The 21,297-nt window shown below is 39.0% G+C and overlaps 1 protein-coding gene across 3 annotated transcripts in view; it reads right to left on the bottom strand.

Annotated features, from left to right (window-relative positions):
* CPNE9 (copine family member 9) overlaps positions 1–21,297 on the bottom strand; it is a 182,459-nt gene that overhangs the window by 17,646 nt on the left and 143,516 nt on the right. Inside the window, exons 9-18 of one of the 3 annotated variants that reach the window (XM_075834077.1) lie at positions 13,176–13,279; positions 11,988–12,092; positions 9,525–9,566; positions 9,029–9,104; positions 6,508–6,561; positions 5,367–5,428; positions 4,191–4,237; positions 2,599–2,780; positions 1,874–2,001; positions 767–869 (exon numbers count right to left, since the gene is read on the bottom strand). In XM_075834077.1, coding sequence (XP_075690192.1) covers positions 767–869; positions 1,874–2,001; positions 2,599–2,780; positions 4,191–4,237; positions 5,367–5,428; positions 6,508–6,561; positions 9,029–9,104; positions 9,525–9,566; positions 11,988–12,092; positions 13,176–13,279 — 903 coding nt within the window. Of the gene's footprint in view, positions 1–766; positions 870–1,873; positions 2,002–2,598; positions 2,781–4,190; positions 4,238–5,366; positions 5,429–6,507; positions 6,562–9,028; positions 9,105–9,524; positions 9,567–11,987; positions 12,093–13,175; positions 13,280–21,297 lie in introns of those variants that run through there. The other 2 variants (XM_075834079.1, XM_075834080.1) reach the window with 2 other exon arrangements.

Raw genomic sequence — 21,297 nt, 5'->3', positions numbered from 1 at the left:
AACACTTAATGGGATATTTATTTGCAATTATGTGTGTAATATATTTTATTCAATGTATGTTAAAAATGGACTTTCATACCCGTTTGTATGAGGTTAGAAAAAAAAGCTCTGCTTTTTATTTTTTTCTGCAAACAGCGCCACTGTTGTCTGCTGGTTGTGTCTGGTATTGCAGTTCAGTCCCATCCTAGTGAATGCGATGCCAAATACATACATTTGGTAGATTAGCAAGAAGGGAACAGATGGACGGTAGTCTGACTGCAGGATCAGACTATATTCAATGTTTGTTTGTAGCCTGCAACCATGAAGACACATAGGCTGGCATAGGAGCTGCAGACACAAAACGATAGGATGTATTTAATCAAGTCTACTTGCAAAGTTGCTTCAGTTTTTATTTTAGATGCATTGGAGCAAAACAAAAATTGGTTGCAACAATGGCCAAAGCCTTCAAGGGAGTAACGGTCAGGGATCGAGGCACAGCAGTTAATATGGGGTGGAGCATGACAAAGGGAGTCAAAGAACACCAAACAGAGAATCATTGTGTCATGCACCACCCCCTCAGGCCCTGAACGGGGCATAACACATGGTATTAATTTGGCCCGGAGTGTCCCTTTAAATGGGAATAGCCCAGAAAAATAACCTGAGGTGGCGCTATATTTATTCATCTATCAGCCTTTTCCATGCATGTGTTCTTACCAGTTCCCCTCAGACTCCTACACCGGATCTATACTGCGCATTCTGCAAAAATAGGAAATAAAATGTGACTTACGTTGACGACGGCCTCTTTGGTCTGCGCCATATCAGAGATGACTCCATCGGTGATGATCAGGAGGACGTAATACTGAGATCCATCCGTCATCTGACCTGCGGCACTTTGAAAGAGCATAGAAAATAAGTATTGAACATCATAACCAGCAGTTTATCCTCGCCGCTCATATCTGGTACATGTGACTACTAGATACCCATAGATATACAAATTGCCTAAAAGCACCAATGCCTCTAGGTATAACTGCACGAATGCAGCATAAGAATAGCAGATAATGGGGAAAAATAGGCCCTTATTGATAATAACCACATCGTATCACATTGCAAGTTATCGTCCTTATGCCCCCAAATCTAGTGGCACCCAAGACAATAGCACTTGTTTCCCCAATATTGACCCAAGGTTAGGACAACACTACTGGACCAGGGACTGACAGTAGAAAAATCTCAATATCCAAGTGGTAACTGTCAGCAAGCAGGGTAAGTGAGAAGAGAGGGACGAGTTCAATGGTCTTTCATTCCTGCTAGAATATGTAGTGTGTCTGACCACGGCTGAATTACATCACTAATGCTGTGCACTTTTTAACCCACCCCCTGCATGGAGTTCAGTTTATATTTTCTGGGGCACTGGGGGCCAAGAAGTTGAGACCCCCGCTGACTGGTTGAACTGATGGCACTCTTTTCAATACTATGCTTCTATGTCTCATAGCTGTCAGGATCATCACTCGCTTCAATGGAGCTCTCATACAGTGACTTGGGGTTCCAGAGTCCGGAACCCGACTGATGTGTATACGACTTATATAAATTTAACGTGAATCTCCACCATTTAACACCAATGAATTTTTAGGTCTAACAGTCTGTGCTGATTAATTTCTTAATATATCTTTATAGCTTTCAGAGCTCTGTTTATCTGATACAGAGCTCCAAATCCCCTGCATAGTCATTATATAGTGATAAAATTCTATCTGCCTGCAGCCACCACTAGGGGGAGTTAATGAGCTTACTGCATACAGTGGTATTATTGAGTTCAATGTATAAACTGTAGGCAGTAAAGATGGACCCTCAATACTGCAGAAACCTCTGATTACATATTATATAATATTTATTAGCTTACCTGGCAACCTGATTAATAACTGGCGCAAAATTGGTTGGTCCGTAAAGCTGAACCGTCCGCAGACTTTTAAAGTACGCTTCCAGCACACCCTGTATACCCACACAGTTAGGATTTTCCATGTCACCATTCTAAAAGAAAACAGGTGGAGACACATCCAGTCATGTTTTATAAGGAGGATTAATAGTCCTTTAATCCGGCATGAATGGATTTCTGGACTGTTGGATGCCAGATTAAAGGAATTTTTCTTTATGACTAATATTGACATATCTTTAGAGGCGTAACTTGAAGCTCTTGGGCCCCAATGCAAAATCTGTAACAAGGCCCCCCAACTATTATACATTATCCATAGTACTGATTTCCTTATAGGAGGCAGATTGACCTTCCGGGGGGCCTGGGTGCTACGCATCCTCAGCACCCCCTATAGTTACGCCTCTGGATACCTCCTTTCCTGGCCGATGACCTGCTCAGGCTAAGGGATATTTACTTGCTTTAAAGAACCATGAAAATAATAATTTAGGGTGATTTTTATTTTATTTTTTTGCTTATTAATTGCTTTTTTTATTATTATTTTTGGATGCTAATCTGTAAATTATAAGCAGAAAAATCAAAATGATAAATAATCTAATATTGTATTTTCCAAAAAAAAAACAAGAAAAAAAAACAAAATAGTAGTAATTTTGTATGTTTGACAATGCTAGAAAATATGTCACAAGACATTTACAAACCAGAGGGAACTCATGGGAAATCTTGCCATCTGGTGGGATCTTGGCACCGAAACCATAAGCTGGGAATAGTTTGTCACTGTCATAGTCCTGGATAATCTCTCCGACAGCTTTCAAAGCCATGCCATATGCGTTCAGCTGGTAGGGATTCATGTAGTGGAGGGAGGTGGGCTGTGAGGGGTTACCTGGGGAGGCAAGAAAACAAAGAAACTTTAACCTTGTCCAATAATATCCAATAACTGTTTTTTTTGTCCTTCAGAGGTTGACACCAAGATGTCCAGGGATCCTAAAGGGCCAAATCTGTTATGCCGTGATATAGAGAAGAAGAAGATTTTCCATTTATGACTATGGTAGAACTGAGTGGCGGCCATATTGGTTTTAAGCAGAAAACAGATCTGACAAAAAATCTTTAATAGCTTTTATAAAAGAGGTTGACTCAAGGATTTATATTTACTGGCCTTGGTGTCCATAGAATGAGGGGGTCTCATAGCCAAGACCATATTGGGCCCCATTATTGTGCCGAGCTTTGCCATCCAGAACAGAAGGGTTTGGTGATTCTTTCTCCCTCTATTCCCTGACCCGTGGGCCAATTCTCCACCCTCTTATTTGCAAACAATACAGCTCCTCTGTATAGTGGAGTTTTCATCACCCAATAGCAAAAAGCGTGGGTCCAACAAGGGCTGGCCCCCTCTCACCAATGGCCCCATAGCTGCTCTTGAAGTAACATTACATTCCGACATTGCTCAAGAACTTACCACAAAAACTCCAGAGCGCCGGTAAGGGAGGGCAGGGCAGGGCCAGATTAAGGTTCGTGAAAACCCCCTTTGCACCTCTGGGACCCTAAACCCACTTGATCCCTTATCGCAGCCACGAGTAGGAGAGGTGGCCACACATGCCCATTGCTCTCTCCACTAAAGTCTATGGGAGTAATGGAGATAGCCGAGCCAGCGACTCACTTAGACTTCAAAAGAGTGGGCCACATGCATGCATAGCTACCTCTCCACCCATTCACGCCTGGATAGCACACCAAATAACCATCTAGGGAGCCCATTTTCGCACTATATATACTACCCATGTAATGCTAGTGGTGAGAAGGGCAAATTGGAAGAACCGGCCATTGTGGAGGCCCCCTAGATCCTTAAAGGTGGTGGAAGCCCACAATTGCACTTTTGTGCCCTCCGCATATTGAGGGTAATAGATTCTCCTTGTACTTAGGTTCTTTTCAACACCTGCTTTGATGGATTTTGCTCTCGGACAAAAATAGCATCTAGTTTCCAGGCCCGGGGATGGCATTTAAAGCACCTTTCATTGGAGACTTTTCCTCTGCAGCTTCTACAAATAGACCCGTTTTTCTCTCAGTTGCTAAAGGACTGGGAGTCCGTTCTGCAGCCTCATTAAGTGGGGGAGGTGAACTGACACTATTCGCAAAGCCAGCCACAGATCTGACCCCCACCGGCCATCCTGCGTGACTGTGATAACTCTGCCGTACCTCCCCCCAGACACTTGTTATTTTTGTAGCAGTGAGAGCCCCGCAATTAATTGGAATAATGGAAGAAAGTTGAGGGAGGGGAAAAAAAAATGTGTTCTCTACTCACCGTTCGAAGCTGTAAAATCAATGGCTACTGTGAAGTTTAATTGCGTCCTAGAAAAAAAAAAAAAGTAGAAAAAGTAATTGCACATATGTCAAACTGACTCATACGCTATGTGAGATGTGATGGCGGATAATTTCCCAGGTTTTCCTCTGCTACAAATTGAACACCTTTTCAATGATCGGTACAGATGCATTGCTCACATACTGTAGAAATGCCACGTAGATGAGTGTCCGATATTTAGCGCCAACATATTCCACAGCGCTGTACATATCCCTGTCTCCAGTGCGGCTCATAATCGAGTTTCCCTAATACCATGTCATTTTTGGATCTATTATTTTGTGATGATTAAATTCTTAATACATCTTTATAGCATTCGTAGCTCTGTTTTTCTGTTACAAAGCTCTAAATTCCCTGCTTAGATAGGGAGTTAAATGATAAAATTCTGTGTGCCTGCAGCCACCACTAGGGGGAGCTTACTGCATACAGTGTATACATTGAACTCAATAATAACACAGTATGCTGTAAGCTCCCCCTAGTGGTGGGTCATAGTTTGTCTGGTGTAATAAAATACATTCCTGAATAAGAAAAGCTTTTGTTCACCATAAAGAGATTTTCCAATAGATCGAAAGAGCCCATTATCTCCCTCTAGACAAAAGATTCCCAACTCTATATCTATGGAGGAACCCCTGACATTTTTTTGGCACCCCCAGAAAACCCCTAATTCTATTCCTACCTCAAAGTAGCTTGAGGTAGTCCATTCCTAGTGTAAAAGTAATTTCTGCTCCTGTGGCTTTACTCCGAGGAAGCCTTGACCAGGTTCCAAGGAACCTCAGAGCTCTAAGAAACCCTGGTTGGGAAACACAGCTCTAGATAGTTCCATTCTTGACCGAACCCATTAAGACGTCAAGTTGGGTTTTCATGGCCAACAATAGGCAAATTGAGTTTCATCAATTCTTGTGGCACTAAGTTCCAGAATTCATCATCAATGAAGATTCTATTCTCCTGGCCATGGCCATTCTCTGCTATAACCATGGCTATTCTTACCACCTACCCAAGCCAACCTACAGAATGTATGGTCTTCTGTTACAAGTCAATCGACTCATAGGTTTAAGAACTTCTACTCAATTGACTTTGACACGTTTGCCATAAATTGAGGAAAATGATGAGGATTATACTTACCCCCCTTTGATGTAATCCAGAAATGTATATTCCGATTCAGCTTTGAAGGACAGAAGTGTCACCTGTGAAACATAAGAGATTCTTGTGACTCATTCACACAACCTTACAGTCCTCTGATCCAAGGTAAGACAGGTTCACCACGATATGGCACCATAGGATCCTCCTGCAGGTCTTGAGGTGATACAGAAGTCTTACCACAACAGGACCCGTGATGTCCAAGAGGAAGCCAGGTCTGGAGCAGAACACTTGATGCTCGACCTTACCAAATAATCTATTGTTCCTTATGGAAGATATGACCCACGTGGGCAATTGTATCGGCAAAGCAATTAATAGTGGAGGGCAAGTCAGTGCAGGGGGCCGAGGCTGGCTGCCTATGGTGTAAAAAACAGAAAAGCAGCTGGAGACCTCCTCTCTGTTTCCTCAACGCCATACCCAGCAGCCAATCTGACATGTCGTCCATATTGACGTCACCACAGTTGGATGTGATTGGCCAACCCGGTCATAGGGCATAGCTCTGATTAGCGACTCCAACTTAGCTGCATTGTCTATTGGGAGTCTAAGGTAGTCTTAGGCTCAAGAGCCCTATCTCAGCAATGGCGCTATCTGCATTAAATTTGCATTAAAGGGTTATTAACCTCACAGAAATGTGATTCCCATCACAGAAAGAGAGGGCATTTCTATAGGACTACTGATTGGTGGAAGTCCGACAGCCAGGACCCCCCGCCAATCCTTGGCTTGAAGGGGCTGCTTTAGCGCTGGATCCTCTTCAAAGTGAACTGCAACACGTGAAGGAAAAAAACAACGCTAAACAAGCGCTCATTCTCAGGATCGGTGTGGGTCCCGGCATCGATCAGAAGTCCTAGTGATATGCCATCATTTTCTGCGATGGGAAAACCCCTTTAAATGACTGGTTTTACCCGCTTCCTTCATATTGGTTGGGTGTTCCTAAAGGCCCATAAGGTAGATTAAGCTGCATTTTGTAAATCTGGGAGATAACGTCCCCCCGCCCTCCACCCCGCAGCAGCCGCTGATGACAAGACACACAAGCCTTCTGTAAGCTCCCGGCATGGAAGATACATTGTAATGTCCTTCATAAGGTAATGAGTTCCTTATAGACATAGGATCTTTTAAAAGTTCTCACCGTTCCAGAGTTGATATATTTCTTCTTTTTGCACTTCTTTTTCGGATTTAATACCTACGGAGAGAAGAATGACACATCAAGGATGTCTCCCCCGTTACGGTCAACGCGGACGCATTCATCTTCATTAGCTCAGATACTTGAGCATTCATCTTGGAGAAAGCACCTCATCCTGATAGACCTCAGGACCCGCAGTTACAATTAAAGTGACACATGTAGAACATCACGGTGAATACAGAGAGTAATAGCTGCCGTAAGAGGTGTTGGATGAGATATCCACAATTAATTGAGTTTACCTAAAAGCCCCTGCCACATACTGAGCTACACAACCCAACAACCAGATTTTTGGTATCATTATAAATGTTACATTAAATGTATCAGCGTTCACTTTGTATCCAATTTATGTTTCGACAATGTACTCTTTTAGGCTAGGGCTCCATAGTGATATTTAGTCGCTGGCGAGTTGCAGTAAAATTGCGCCAGTAACGAGACTCAGACCCCATTTCATTGTTTCTCTATTTCAAGATTTCTAACAAACCTTTTCCTTCTTAGGGAAACATTGATGTTGCGCAATTTTACCCTGACCCGCGGTTAGCCAAATGTTGTCATGGAACAATGGCCACAACTACATCTCAAGCTGGAGCTGTGTTGGCAATCATATTGTTTATTACCCAGATTTCCCAGAAACGAAATGTAATTTTTAACAATTTGCTAGAAAAGGATAACTTAAAGGGGTTGTGCCAGAATCGACAATTATCGCCACATAATAGGTGATATTTGTCGGAGTGATGGGGACCACATTGCTGAGACCCCCATTGATCATGAGAAGAGGGGTTCCGAACTCCCCCGCTCCTTGTCACTGCTCGACCGCAGCGAGGAAGACATTGAATGGAGCCGTGGATGAGCGTGCGCGCTGCCGCTCCATTCAACGTCTATTGAAATAATAAAAACAGCTCTCAGCTGTTTTGGTCAGTCCTACAAAAATTTAATGGATTGACCCGCCGCTCCTTTCAAGCTCCTCCTCACTGTGGGGGGTGCAGATTTGGCTGCTGGACGAGCAACATTAAGGCTACATGCACACGTTGCGGATTTTGCTGCGGAAAATATACAGCAAAACCGCAGGAAACTGGAAGAAATTCACAGGGAAAAAAAACGCACCTTTATGCGTTTTTCAGTGCGGTTTTTACGTTTTGCTGCATAAATCGCTGCGTTTTCGTGCTCCGGGTTTTGCTGCGTATTTCTGTAAAACGACAGGCATAGAGTTCACAAGGATAGATTGACATGCCGCGGTTTTCGAAAATACGCACCGCGAGTCAATTCACTCCCCGAGAGATACTGCAGCATGGACGCATCGTGTGCATCGACCCTAAAGTAGTAATTAGGATAGAGTCAGATGACTGGACGGCTGCGGAGGTCATCTTAGGGCAAGCAGCAATCTAATCAATTTGATTGAATGCTGTCCAGTCCCCTGGCAGCAAAAGTTGGAAAACAACTGACGGCGCGAGTCCCCTTTAATTAGTGGGATATTATTATATGGGATAGATAAACCGGAGACTTGAATTCTCCATACAAATCACTTCCTTGTATCAGGAGCTCGTAGTAAATGGGGCTGCGAGGATGAGACGAGGATGAGACGGGGATAATACGTTCAGCTTCACTGCACAAACTCCTGTACTAACCGAAAATAATGAGATACTGAGCTGATTAATCCTCTCATCTTTCACTTTGCTCAGATTAAACATTCAGATAATACTCTCATCAGTATCCGGACCGCGTTTCTAGTGTCAATAACACGATCAATGTCATCAAGTGTCACTTGTAGAAACCTCCAGTAGGGGGTGCAATACCACATTACAGGGTAATAATGGATGATCCAGCCTTTTCCTACCTATTATCAATGTAATTCTGTTCGGATTAACTGCTAAATATATCTTTACTGCAGTCGGAGGTTTATTTTTCTATTACAGAGCTCGAAATCCTTTGCAGAATTGTCGATTCTGATACAGCCCCTTTAATAAATCTCCCCCATAGAGTTAAATGAGAAAGGTCTGGCTTCCTGCAGCCACCACTAGAGGGAGCTTTGGAGCTTACCGCATACTTTTTTACTACTGTGTTCAGTGTATAAACAGTATGCAGCAAGCTCCCCCTAGTGGTGGATCCTGGAAGCCAGTAGTTTATCATTTAACTCTATGGGGGAGATATATTAAAGGGGATGTACCAGAATCGACAATAAACACTTATCCACAGGATAGGTTATAATTGTCAGATCGCTGACCTGACGGATTCAGGTCTCATACGCTAGATACAACTGCTCTGTATACAGGAAAATATCTCAAAAAGTAAAAATAATTTGTAATAAAATATAATTAGAAAGTTGCACCAATCACACTGATAGACGTTTTTATTAAAAAATATATTAAAAAAAATGAAACTATTTTAAAGGTGTACATAGGCTTTAAGATTCCAGCAGTGTCAAATGACATGACCCATAAAGTGACATTTCTTGAGGACACAAATCTCTCACCTCATAAACACTGAACTGACTCTGTCCTCTGGATAACTCTCTGTAACTCGTAGTAAATTCTCCAATGAAGTCGTGGCTGAAAAGTAACAATAAAGTTATGTTATAGCTCTTCAATGTATCTGCGCTTTTAAATGGGTTGTATGAGATTAGTAAAATATTGCTGCTTTCTTCCAGAAACGGCGTCACACCTGCCCATGTGTTGTCTGGAATTGCAGCTCAGACCCATCTATTTAAATAGGTCTCCGCTGCAATACCACACACAACCTGTGGACAAGAGTGGCGCTGTTTCTCAGCTATGTGTTAATAAATTGGAAGTTTGTTACAAGACCTAATGGCTAGTTGAACTCTATGTAAGAAGAGAGGCTGTCAGGGCATGCTGGGGGTTGTAGTTTCCCTACAGCTGAAGAGCCACAAGTCCCAGTGGTCAATCTGACTTTTTTTCTGGGACTATCCCTTTATTGACTGGATGTTATTAGATATTAATAATATGACATACCTTCCTCCCCTATCCCAGTCATACACATCCACTTTCACCGTCCTGTAAAAATAGAAATAAATCCAGTTACCCAAAGACAACAACTCCAAAACCAAACCAAAATGACCCAAATGTAGCCCAGTTACCCATAATGCACCATAATGGCTTACAGTAACTGATTATGTATCTGGATCAGATAAAGCAAATAAATATAAAATAAAAGAACCCGCTGGAAACGTAAGGTATGAAGTGATGGAGGAGATGACGGTAAAGTGGACAGTGTGGCTATTGTCTGCTGCTATTTTCAGCGTCTCTTCCCTGACAACTGACTCATAAGAGGCGACTCGTCTAACACACTGTAACGTCCTGCTGCTCGTGTAATACAATTTGATTGCTTTACATGTTCTCAAAATATCAATACAATATCATTTCTGTTTAACGCTGTCGCATTGTTTTTACACAAACATACACACATTCATATAAATACATTCTCATACACACACACAAACACATACATACACACACCTATTTATATAAATACAAACACAACACACACACACACACACACACACACACACACACACACACACACACACACACACACACACACACACACACACACTTATATAAATACAAACTCATACACAACACACACACACACACACACACACACACACACACACACACACACACACACAAACACACACACCCATTTATATAATTACAACTCATGCACAAACACACACACATTCACATACAGTACATACATACATACATACACACACCTATTTATATAAATACAAACTCATACACAAACACACATTCACATAAATACATACATACATACATACACACTTATTTATATAAATAGAAACATATACACACATACAAACAGACACGCATTCATATAAATACAAACTTATACCTACACACACTAGATATATACACGCACACATACAGTACATATATGCACACCTATTTATATAAATACAAACTCATGTATATATATATTTATATACACACACACACACACACACACACACACACACACACACACCTAGAAATACACCCACGCATTCATATAAATACAATTTCATACATACACATTAGATATATACAAGCACATACAGTACATACAAACACATTCATATAAATACACTCATACACACATACAGTACAGTACATACACAACAATTTTTATAAATACATACTCATACACGCACACACACAGTACAGTACATACATACACAACTATTTATATAAATACACACTCATACATACAGACACTACATATATACAAGTACAAAGCACCCATACAGTACATGCATACACATGCATTCATATAAATATATACTCATACATACACATGAACAAACACACTATATATATGTATAGAAATATATAGTGTGTTTATATATATATATATATATATATATATATATGTACACACACACATATATGCATATACATGCATATAAATACACACTCATACATACATACATACATATACACAAACACACAATATATACACACACACATAAATTCACATATAAATACATACACGCACTTAACTACACAAATTTATTTAAATACACACTCACTGATACACACACAAATACAAAATATATATACCCACACACACACACACAAACAAACATACACACAATACATATACAAGACATTTATATATACACTCATACATACACATGCATTCATACACACACACACACACACACAAATACACACTGATATTCGCACATAAAAATACATATACCCACACATCATAAATACCCCATACACATATATTTATATAAATACATACAAATTTACATTTATACATACACACACATACAAATACACACTCAATCATACATACACACAGCATAAATATACATACAATACATACAGAAATGTAAACATACATAAATTCATACACATGCATACACACATATACATACACTTAAACACACTCATACATACACACACAAATATATACACGCACACATGAATACACACACTTGCATAAACACAGATAAACCAAAGAATACATACACACTACATAAATATACACACAAAATGTATATACAGTATATACACATTCATACATAGACACAGATATACAAAAATACGCACTCATACATATACGTACATACATAAACACAAACCAATGTATTATAGGTGCAAAGATGCAGTTGTGCATATAGTACACATACACACACACACACACACACATACATACACACATACATACATGGGTTCTCCAATTGCACATATTATTGCCTATGTAGACTGGAGCGGGAAGCGTAGGTAACAGCTCTTTAGGGGAAACAACAGCGATGGTCAGAAAAAATCCTCCACAACAGTTTGATATTTAGTTACACCGAACCCTTCTGCCTGCCAGGCTGTGTTATAGGGGGACATCTGGAATACAATTGTTACTGACTACAGAGATAACCTGGAGAATGGATCCAGGAATTCCCAGACCTGTCATAGTCACCGTTGCACAGCGCTCGCACAGGGATAGTGAATGGCTGCCATACAGGGTTCAACGTGTTCTTCACAACTTCTGTTTTGTGGCAAATTGTGAACCTGTAAAATAAGGTAAATGGTGACTCCCTGGACCAAGATCAATAATCACTGTAGAAATGGAAAGTTCTGCCACTCCCTAATATAATTTGTGCGGCACCATTTTCAAGGTCTCTGCTTGCTGTCAGTGAACGAAAAAAATCCCGGATGCTTTTTACATTGCTCTAGTGTAGGTAAGGGCTATCAGCCTAGAGTAAGGAGAGATATTTGAGCAGTCACATACTACACTGATACAGAAACACCATATGGAACTCATATGGAAATACACAGAACTCATAAGATACCCTTACAAGGGTAACTTACATATGATACCATACGGAACTCCACAAGTGTGCATCTGTACAAAGTGACGATTTTTCATATTGCCGTGTTCATGATCTCTAATTGCCTCTTTACAGTCTGAAATAGCTGGTAACAGGGAACAACACCATGCACTTAACTGGGCTGCAATGATGGAGGATCTGTCACTAGGTCATATAAGTTGAATTGGTTTACTGACCTGAATGGCCCTGTCTCCCTGATTCCAGCGCTGTTTTTCCTTTTTTCCTGGACCCTCCTGTTCTAGAGATATGGCCCACTGTTGTGTTAGCTCCTTCTATGCTAATTTGCTCTAGTTAGCCAATGGGGAGGAGCTAGCTTCCCTGCTTCTGATGCTGGCCAATCAGAGTGAGGCAGCTTGAGGGTAGCCCTGTTGGCTAACTACAGCAAATTGGCATATAGGGAGCCATCAAAACAGTGGGCCATATCTCTGGAATGGGAGGGTCCAGGAAAAAAAGAAAAACAGCGCTGGAATCAGGGAGACAGCGCTATTCGGGTCAGTTAACCAGTTCAACTTATATGACCTAGTAACAGGTCCTCTTTAAGACTGCGTCCCTTTAAGACAAATTTTTATTGCCAGTCGGAGAGCAGTTAGTTGGTTTTGTATTGATCTTAGTAGATTTGTCTGGCTTATAATAGTAACTATAAATAATGTGTGGAAAGTAATTGTTGCTCAATTGTTACTTGGAGATTCTCAAGCAAATGCCCTTTCTACCACCCTGTAGAACATCTTGTAGTTTATAATACGCAGTCACCAGTCAGACTTACGTGCCATCCTCATTACTGCGGTAGAATACGAGGAAAGGGTCTGACTTCCCGAAGAAGTCTTTCTTGTCCAACTTATTAGCACACAGCTGCATAGTAACAATGTCCTATAAATGGAAAACACGCTTGTTACACAAATGCACCTGTAATAATAACCTACAGACCGCCAAATCTGAAGCCGCGCAATGGTCGAGCTGCATCATGTTATTTTTTAGATTTTTTTTTGTAAAACTGCTCTGTCCCTCCTGGGTCTGTCAGTGTTTTATATCTACCCAACACACAAATCACTGCAGCGTAACTTTAAGATCTTGAGCCTTAATTCAAAGGCTGCAACTCTGTGGAAGAGGGGCATTTGGACCTCTCGGCCCCAATACCTGGGTAACCTATGCACTACCTACAGTTCCACCACTGGCTACACTTATTTACGTATATGTAGAAAAGAGGGAGAAACATAAAAAAATATTCCCCCTTTGTCCTTAATTAAGAACAATATACCTCCGATCCCCGGATAAATGGGCAAGAACGGCACGACCCTCTGGCTGCTTCTCCTCTGTCTTGTTTGCTATTGCCATTATTTATGTATACAGTATGGCAGCATTGTTTATGTGTACTGTATCTTGGAATTAGTTATGTGTACTGTATGTTGCTATTAATTAAGTGTACCGTATGTTGGCATTAGTTATGTGTACTGTATGTTGGCACTAGTTATGTGTACTGTATGTTGCCATTATGTGTACTATATGGTGGCATTAGTTATGTGTACTGTATGTTGGCCGTAGTTATGTGTACTGTATGTTGGCAGTAGTTATGTGTACTATATGGTGGCATTAGTTATGTGTACTGTATGTTGGCATTAATTATGTGTACTGTATGTTGGCATTAGTTATGTGTACTGTATGGTGGCATTAGTTATGTGTACTGTATGGTGGCATTAGTTATGTGTACTGTATGTTGGCATTAGTTATATGTACTGTATGTTGGCCGTAGTTATGTGTACTGTATGTTGGCAGTAGTTATGTGTACTGTATGGTGGCATTAGTTATGTGTACTGTATGTTGGCATTAGTTATGTGTACTGTATGTTGGCATTAGTTATGTGTACTGTATGTTGGTATTAGTTATGTGTACTGTATGTTGGCATTAGTTATGTGTACTGTATGGTGGCATTAGTTATGTGTACTGTATGTTGGCATTAGTTATGTGTACTGTATGTTGGCATTAGTTATGTGTACTGTATGTTGGCATTAGTTATGTGTACTGTATGGTGGCATTAGTTATGTGTACTGTATGTTGGCATTAGTTATGTGTACTGTATGTTGGCATTAGTTATGTGTACTGTATGTTGGCATTAGTTATGTGTACTGTATGGTGGCATTAGTTATGTGCACAGTATTGCAACATTATTTATGTGTACTGCATGTTGGCATTAATTACGTGTACCGTATGGCAAAATGATTTGTGTACAGTATTTTGGCATTTGTTATGTCTACTATATGTTGGCATTAGTTATGTGTACAGTATGTTGGCATTAGTTATGTGTACTGTATCGCATAATTATTTGTGTACAGTATGTTGGCATTAGTTATGTGTGCTGTATGGCAGAATTATTTGTGTACAGTATGTTGGCATTAGTTATGTGTGCTGTATGGCAGAATTATTTGTGTACAGTATGTTGTCATTAGTTATGTGTACTGTATGTTGGCATTAGTTATGTGTACTGTATGGTGGCATTAGTTATGTGTACTGTATGTTGGCATTAGTTATGTGTACTGTATGGTGGCATTAGTTATGTGTACTGTATGTTGGCATTAGTTATGTGTACTGTATGTTGGCATTAGTTATGTGTACTGTATGTTGGCATTAGTTATGTGTACTGTATGTTGGCATTAGTTATGTGTACTGTATGTTGGCATTAGTTATGTGTACTGTATGTTGGCATTAGTTATGTGTACTGTATGTTGGCATTAGTTATGTGTACTGTATGTTGGCCGTAGTTATGTGTACTGTATGTTGGCAGTAGTTATGTGTACTATATGGTGGCATTAGTTATGTGTACTGTATGTTGGCATTAGTTATGTGTACTGTATGTTGGCCGTAGTTATGTGTACTGTATGTTGGCAGTAGTTATGTGTACTGTATGGTGGCATTAGTTATGTGTACTGTATGGTGGCATTAGTTATGTGTACTGTATGTTGGCATTAGTTATGTGTACTGTATGTTGGCATTAGTTATGTGTACTGTATGTTGGCATTAGTTATGTGTACTGTATGTTGGCATTAGTTATGTGTACTGTATGGTGGCATTAGTTATGTGTACTGTATGTTGGCATTAGTTATGTGTACTGTATGTTGGCATTAGTTATGTGTACTGTATGTTGGCATTAGTTATGTGTACTGTATGTTGGCATTAGTTATGTGTACTGTATGTTGGCATTAGTTATGTGTACTGTATGGTGGCATTAGTTATGTGTACTGTATGTTGGCATTAGTTATGTGTACTGTATGTTGGCATTAGTTATGTGTACTGTATGTTGGCATTAGTTATGTGTACTGTATGGTGGCATTAGTTATGTGCACAGTATTGCAACATTATTTATGTGTACTGCATGTTGGCATTAATTACGTGTACCGTATGGCAAAATGATTTGTGTACAGTATTTTGGCATTTGTTATGTCTACTATATGTTGGCATTAGTTATGTGTACAGTATGTTGGCATTAGTTATGTGTACTGTATCGCATAATTATTTGTGTACAGTATGTTGGCATTAGTTATGTGTGCTGTATGGCAGAATTATTTGTGTACAGTATGTTGGCATTAGTTATGTGTGCTGTATGGCAGAATTATTTGTGTACAGTATGTTGTCATTAGTTATGTGTACTGTATGTTGGCATTAGTTATGTGTACTGTATGGTGGCATTAGTTATGTGTACTGTATGTTGGCATTAGTTATGTGTACTGTATGGTGGCATTAGTTATGTGTACTGTATGTTGGCATTAGTTATGTGTACTGTATGTTGGCATTAGTTATGTGTACTGTATGTTGGCATTAGTTATGTGTACTGTATGTTGGCATTAGTTATGTGTACTGTATGTTGGCATTAGTTATGTGTACTGTATGTTGGCATTAGTTATGTGTACTGTATGTTGGCATTAGTTATGTGTACTGTATGTTGGCCGTAGTTATGTGTACTGTATGTTGGCAGTAGTTATGTGTACTATATGGTGGCATTAGTTATGTGTACTGTATGTTGGCATTAGTTATGTGTACTGTATGTTGGCCGTAGTTATGTGTACTGTATGTTGGCAGTAGTTATGTGTACTGTATGGTGGCATTAGTTATGTGTACTGTATGTTGGCATTAGTTATGTGTACTGTATGTTGGCATTAGTTATGTGTACTGTATGTTGGCATTAGTTATGTGTACTGTATGTTGGCATTAGTTATGTGTACTGTATGGTGGCATTAGTTATGTGTACTGTATGTTGGCATTAGTTATGTGTACTGTATGTTGGCATTAGTTATGTGTACTGTATGTTGGCATTAGTTATGTGTACTGTATGTTGGCATTAGTTATGTGTACTGTATGTTGGCATTAGTTATGTGTACTGTATGGTGGCATTAGTTATGTGTACTGTATGTTGGCATTAGTTATGTGTACTGTATGTTGGCATTAGTTATGTGTACTGTATGTTGGCATTAGTTATGTGTACTGTATGGTGGCATTAGTTATGTGCACAGTATTGCAACATTATTTATGTGTACTGCATGTTGGCATTAATTACGTGTACCGTATGGCAAAATGATTTGTGTACAGTATTTTGGCATTTGTTATGTCTACTATATGTTGGCATTAGTTATGTGTACAGTATGTTGGCATTAGTTATGTGTACTGTATCGCATAATTATTTGTGTACAGTATGTTGGCATTAGTTATGTGTGCTGTATGGCAGAATTATTTGTGTACAGTATGTTGGCATTAGTTATGTGTGCTGTATGGCAGAATTATTTGTGTACAGTATGTTGTCATTAGTTATGTGTACTGTATGTTGGCATTAGTTATGTGTACTGTATGGTGGCATTAGTTATGTGTACTGTATGTTGGCATTAGTTATGTGTACTGTATGGTGGCATTAGTTATGTGTACTGTATGTTGGCATTAGTTATGTGTACTGTATGTTGGCATTAGTTATGTGTACTGTATGTTGGCATTAGTTATGTGTACTGTATGTTGGCATTAGTTATGTGTACTGTATGTTGGCATTAGTTATGTGTACTGTATGTTGGCATTAGTTATGTGTACTGTATGTTGGCATTAGTTATGTGTACTGTATGTTGGCCGTAGTTATGTGTACTGTATGTTGGCAGTAGTTATGTGTACTATATGGTGGCATTAGTTATGTGTACTGTATGTTGGCATTAGTTATGTGTACTGTATGTTGGCCGTAGTTATGTGTACTGTATGTTGGCAGTAGTTATGTGTACTGTATGGTGGCATTAGTTATGTGTACTGTATGTTGGCATTAGTTATGTGTACTGTATGTTGGCATTAGTTATGTGTACTGTATGTTGGCATTAGTTATGTGTACTGTATGTTGGCATTAGTTATGTGTACTGTATGGTGGCATTAGTTATGTGTACTGTATGTTGGCATTAGTTATGTGTACTGTATGTTGGCATTAGTTATGTGTACTGTATGTTGGCATTAGTTATGTGTACTGTATGTTGGCATTAGTTATGTGTACTGTATGTTGGCATTAGTTATGTGTACTGTATGTTGGCATTAGTTATGTGTACTGTATGGTGGCATTAGTTATGTGTACTGTATGTTGGCATTAGTTATGTGTACTGTATGTTGGCATTAGTTATGTGTACTGTATGTTGGCATTAGTTATGTGTACTGTATGGTGGCATTAGTTACGTGCACAGTATTGCAACATTATTTATGTGTACTGCATGTTGGCATTAATTACGTGTACCGTATGGCAAAATGATTTGTGTACAGTATTTTGGCATTTGTTATGTCTACTATATGTTGGCATTAGTTATGTGTACAGTATGTTGGCATTAGTTATGTGTACTGTATCGCATAATTATTTGTGTACAGTATGTTGGCATTAGTTATGTGTGCTGTATGGCAGAATTATTTGTGTACAGTATGTTGGCATTAGTTATGTGTGCTGTATGGCAGAATTATTTGTGTACAGTATGTTGTCATTAGTTATGTGTACTGTATGTTGGCATTAATTATGTGTACTGTATGGTGGCATTAGTTATGTGTACTGTGTGTTGGCATTAGTTATGTGTACTGTATGTTGGCATTAGTTATGTGTACTGTATGTTGCCATTATGTGTACTATATGGTGGCATTAGTTATGTGTACTGTATGTTGGCATTAGTTATGTGTACTGTATGTTGGCATTAGTTATGTGTACTGTATGTTGGCATTAGTTATGTGTACTGTATGTTGGCATTAGTTATGTGTACTGTATGGCAGAATTATTTGTGTACAGTATGTTGTCATTAGTTATGTGTACTGTATGTTGGCATTAGTTATGTGTACTGTATGTTGGCATTAGTTATGTGTACTGTATGGTGGCATTAGTTATGTGTACTGTATGTTGGCATTAGTTATGTGTACTGTATGGTGGCATTAGTTATGTGTACTGTATGTTGGCATTAGTTATGTGTACTGTATGTTGGCATTAGTTATGTGTACTGTATGTTGGCATTAGTTATGTGTACTGTATGTTGGCATTAGTTATGTGTACTGTATGTTGGCATTAGTTATGTGTACTGTATGTTGGCATTAGTTATGTGTACTGTATGTTGGCATTAGTTATGTGTACTGTATGTTGGCAGTAGTTATGTGTACTATATGGTGGCATTAGTTATGTGTACTGTATGTTGGCATTAGTTATGTGTACTGTATGTTGGCCGTAGTTATGTGTACTGTATGTTGGCAGTAGTTATGTGTACTGTATGGTGGCATTAGTTATGTGTACTGTATGTTGGCATTAGTTATGTGTACTGTATGTTGGCATTAGTTATGTGTACTGTATGTTGGCATTAGTTATGTGTACTGTATGTTGGCATTAGTTATGTGTACTGTATGGTGGCATTAGTTATGTGTACTGTATGTTGGCATTAGTTATGTGTACTGTATGTTGGCATTAGTTATGTGTACTGTATGTTGGCATTAGTTATGTGTACTGTATGTTGGCATTAGTTATGTGTACTGTATGTTGGCATTAGTTATGTGTACTGTATGTTGGCATTAGTTATGTGTACTGTATGGTGGCATTAGTTATGTGTACTGTATGTTGGCATTAGTTATGTGTACTGTATGTTGGCATTAGTTATGTGTACTGTATGTTGGCATTAGTTATGTGTACTGTATGGTGGCATTAGTTATGTGCACAGTATTGCAACATTATTTATGTGTACTGCATGTTGGCATTAATTACGTGTACCGTATGGCAAAATGATTTGTGTACAGTATTTTGGCATTTGTTATGTCTACTATATGTTGGCATTAGTTATGTGTACAGTATGTTGGCATTAGTTATGTGTACTGTATCGCATAATTATTTGTGTACAGTATGTTGGCATTAGTTATGTGTGCTGTATGGCAGAATTATTTGTGTACAGTATGTTGGCATTAGTTATGTGTGCTGTATGGCAGAATTATTTGTGTACAGTATGTTGTCATTAGTTATGTGTACTGTATGTTGGCATTAATTATGTGTACTGTATGGTGGCATTAGTTATGTGTACTGTGTGTTGGCATTAGTTATGTGTACTGTATGTTGGCATTAGTTATGTGTACTGTATGTTGCCATTATGTGTACTATATGGTGGCATTAGTTATGTGTACTGTATGTTGGCATTAGTTATGTGTACTGTATGTTGGCATTAGTTATGTGTACTGTATGTTGGCATTAGTTATGTGTACTGTATGTTGGCATTAGTTATGTGTACTGTATGTTGGCCGTAGTTATGTGTACTGTATGTTGGCAGTAGTTATGTGTACTATATGGTGGCATTAGTTATGTGTACTGTATGTTGGCATTAGTTATGTGTACTGTATGTTGGCCGTAGTTATGTGTACTGTATGTTGGCAGTAGTTATGTGTACTGTATGGTGGCATTAGTTATGTGTACTGTATGTTGGCATTAGTTATGTGTACTGTATGTTGGCATTAGTTATGTGTACTGTATGTTGGCATTAGTTATGTGTACTGTATGTTGGCATTAGTTATGTGTACTGTATGGTGGCATTAGTTATGTGTACTGTATGTTGGCATTAGTTATGTGTACTGTATGTTGGCATTAGTTATGTGTACTGTATGTTGGCATTAGTTATGTGTACTGTATGGTGGCATTAGTTATGTGTACTTTATGTTGGCATTAGTTATGTGTACTGTATGTTGGCATTAGTTATGTGTACTGTATGTTGGCATTAGTTATGTGTACTGTATGGTGACATTAGTTATGTGCACAGTATTGCAACATTATTTATGTGTACTGCATGTTGGCATTAATTACGTGTACCGTATGGCAAAATGATTTGTGTACAGTATTTTGGCATTTGTTATGTCTACTATATGTTGGCATTAGTTATGTGTACAGTATGTTGGCATTAGTTATGTGTACTGTATCGCATAATTATTTGTGTACAGTATGTTGGCATTAGTTATGTGTGCTGTATGGCAGAATTATTTGTGTACAGTATGTTGGCATTAGTTATGTGTGCTGTATGGCAGAATTATTTGTGTACAGTATGTTGGCATTAGTTATGTGTACTGTATGTTGTCATTAGTTATGTGTACTGTATGTTGGCATTAATTATGTGTACTGTATGGTGGCATTAGTTATGTGTACTGTATGTTGGCATTAGTTATGTGTACTGTATGTTGGCATTAGTTATGTGTACTGTATGTTGGCATTAATTATGTGTACTGTATGGTGGCATTAGTTATGTGTACTGTATGTTGGCATTAGTTATGTGTACTGTATGTTGGCATTAGTTATGTGTACTGTATGTTGGCCGTAGTTATGTGTACTGTATGTTGGCAGTAGTTATGTGTACTGTATGGTGGCATTAGTTATGTGTACTGTATGTTGG

This window comes from Rhinoderma darwinii, chromosome 7 (genome assembly GCF_050947455.1).
Source record: "Rhinoderma darwinii isolate aRhiDar2 chromosome 7, aRhiDar2.hap1, whole genome shotgun sequence".
NCBI lineage: Eukaryota > Metazoa > Chordata > Amphibia > Anura > Rhinodermatidae > Rhinoderma > Rhinoderma darwinii.
The sequence above is the reverse complement of the archived record's forward strand: the minus strand, read 5'-3'. Positions and strand labels throughout refer to the sequence as shown.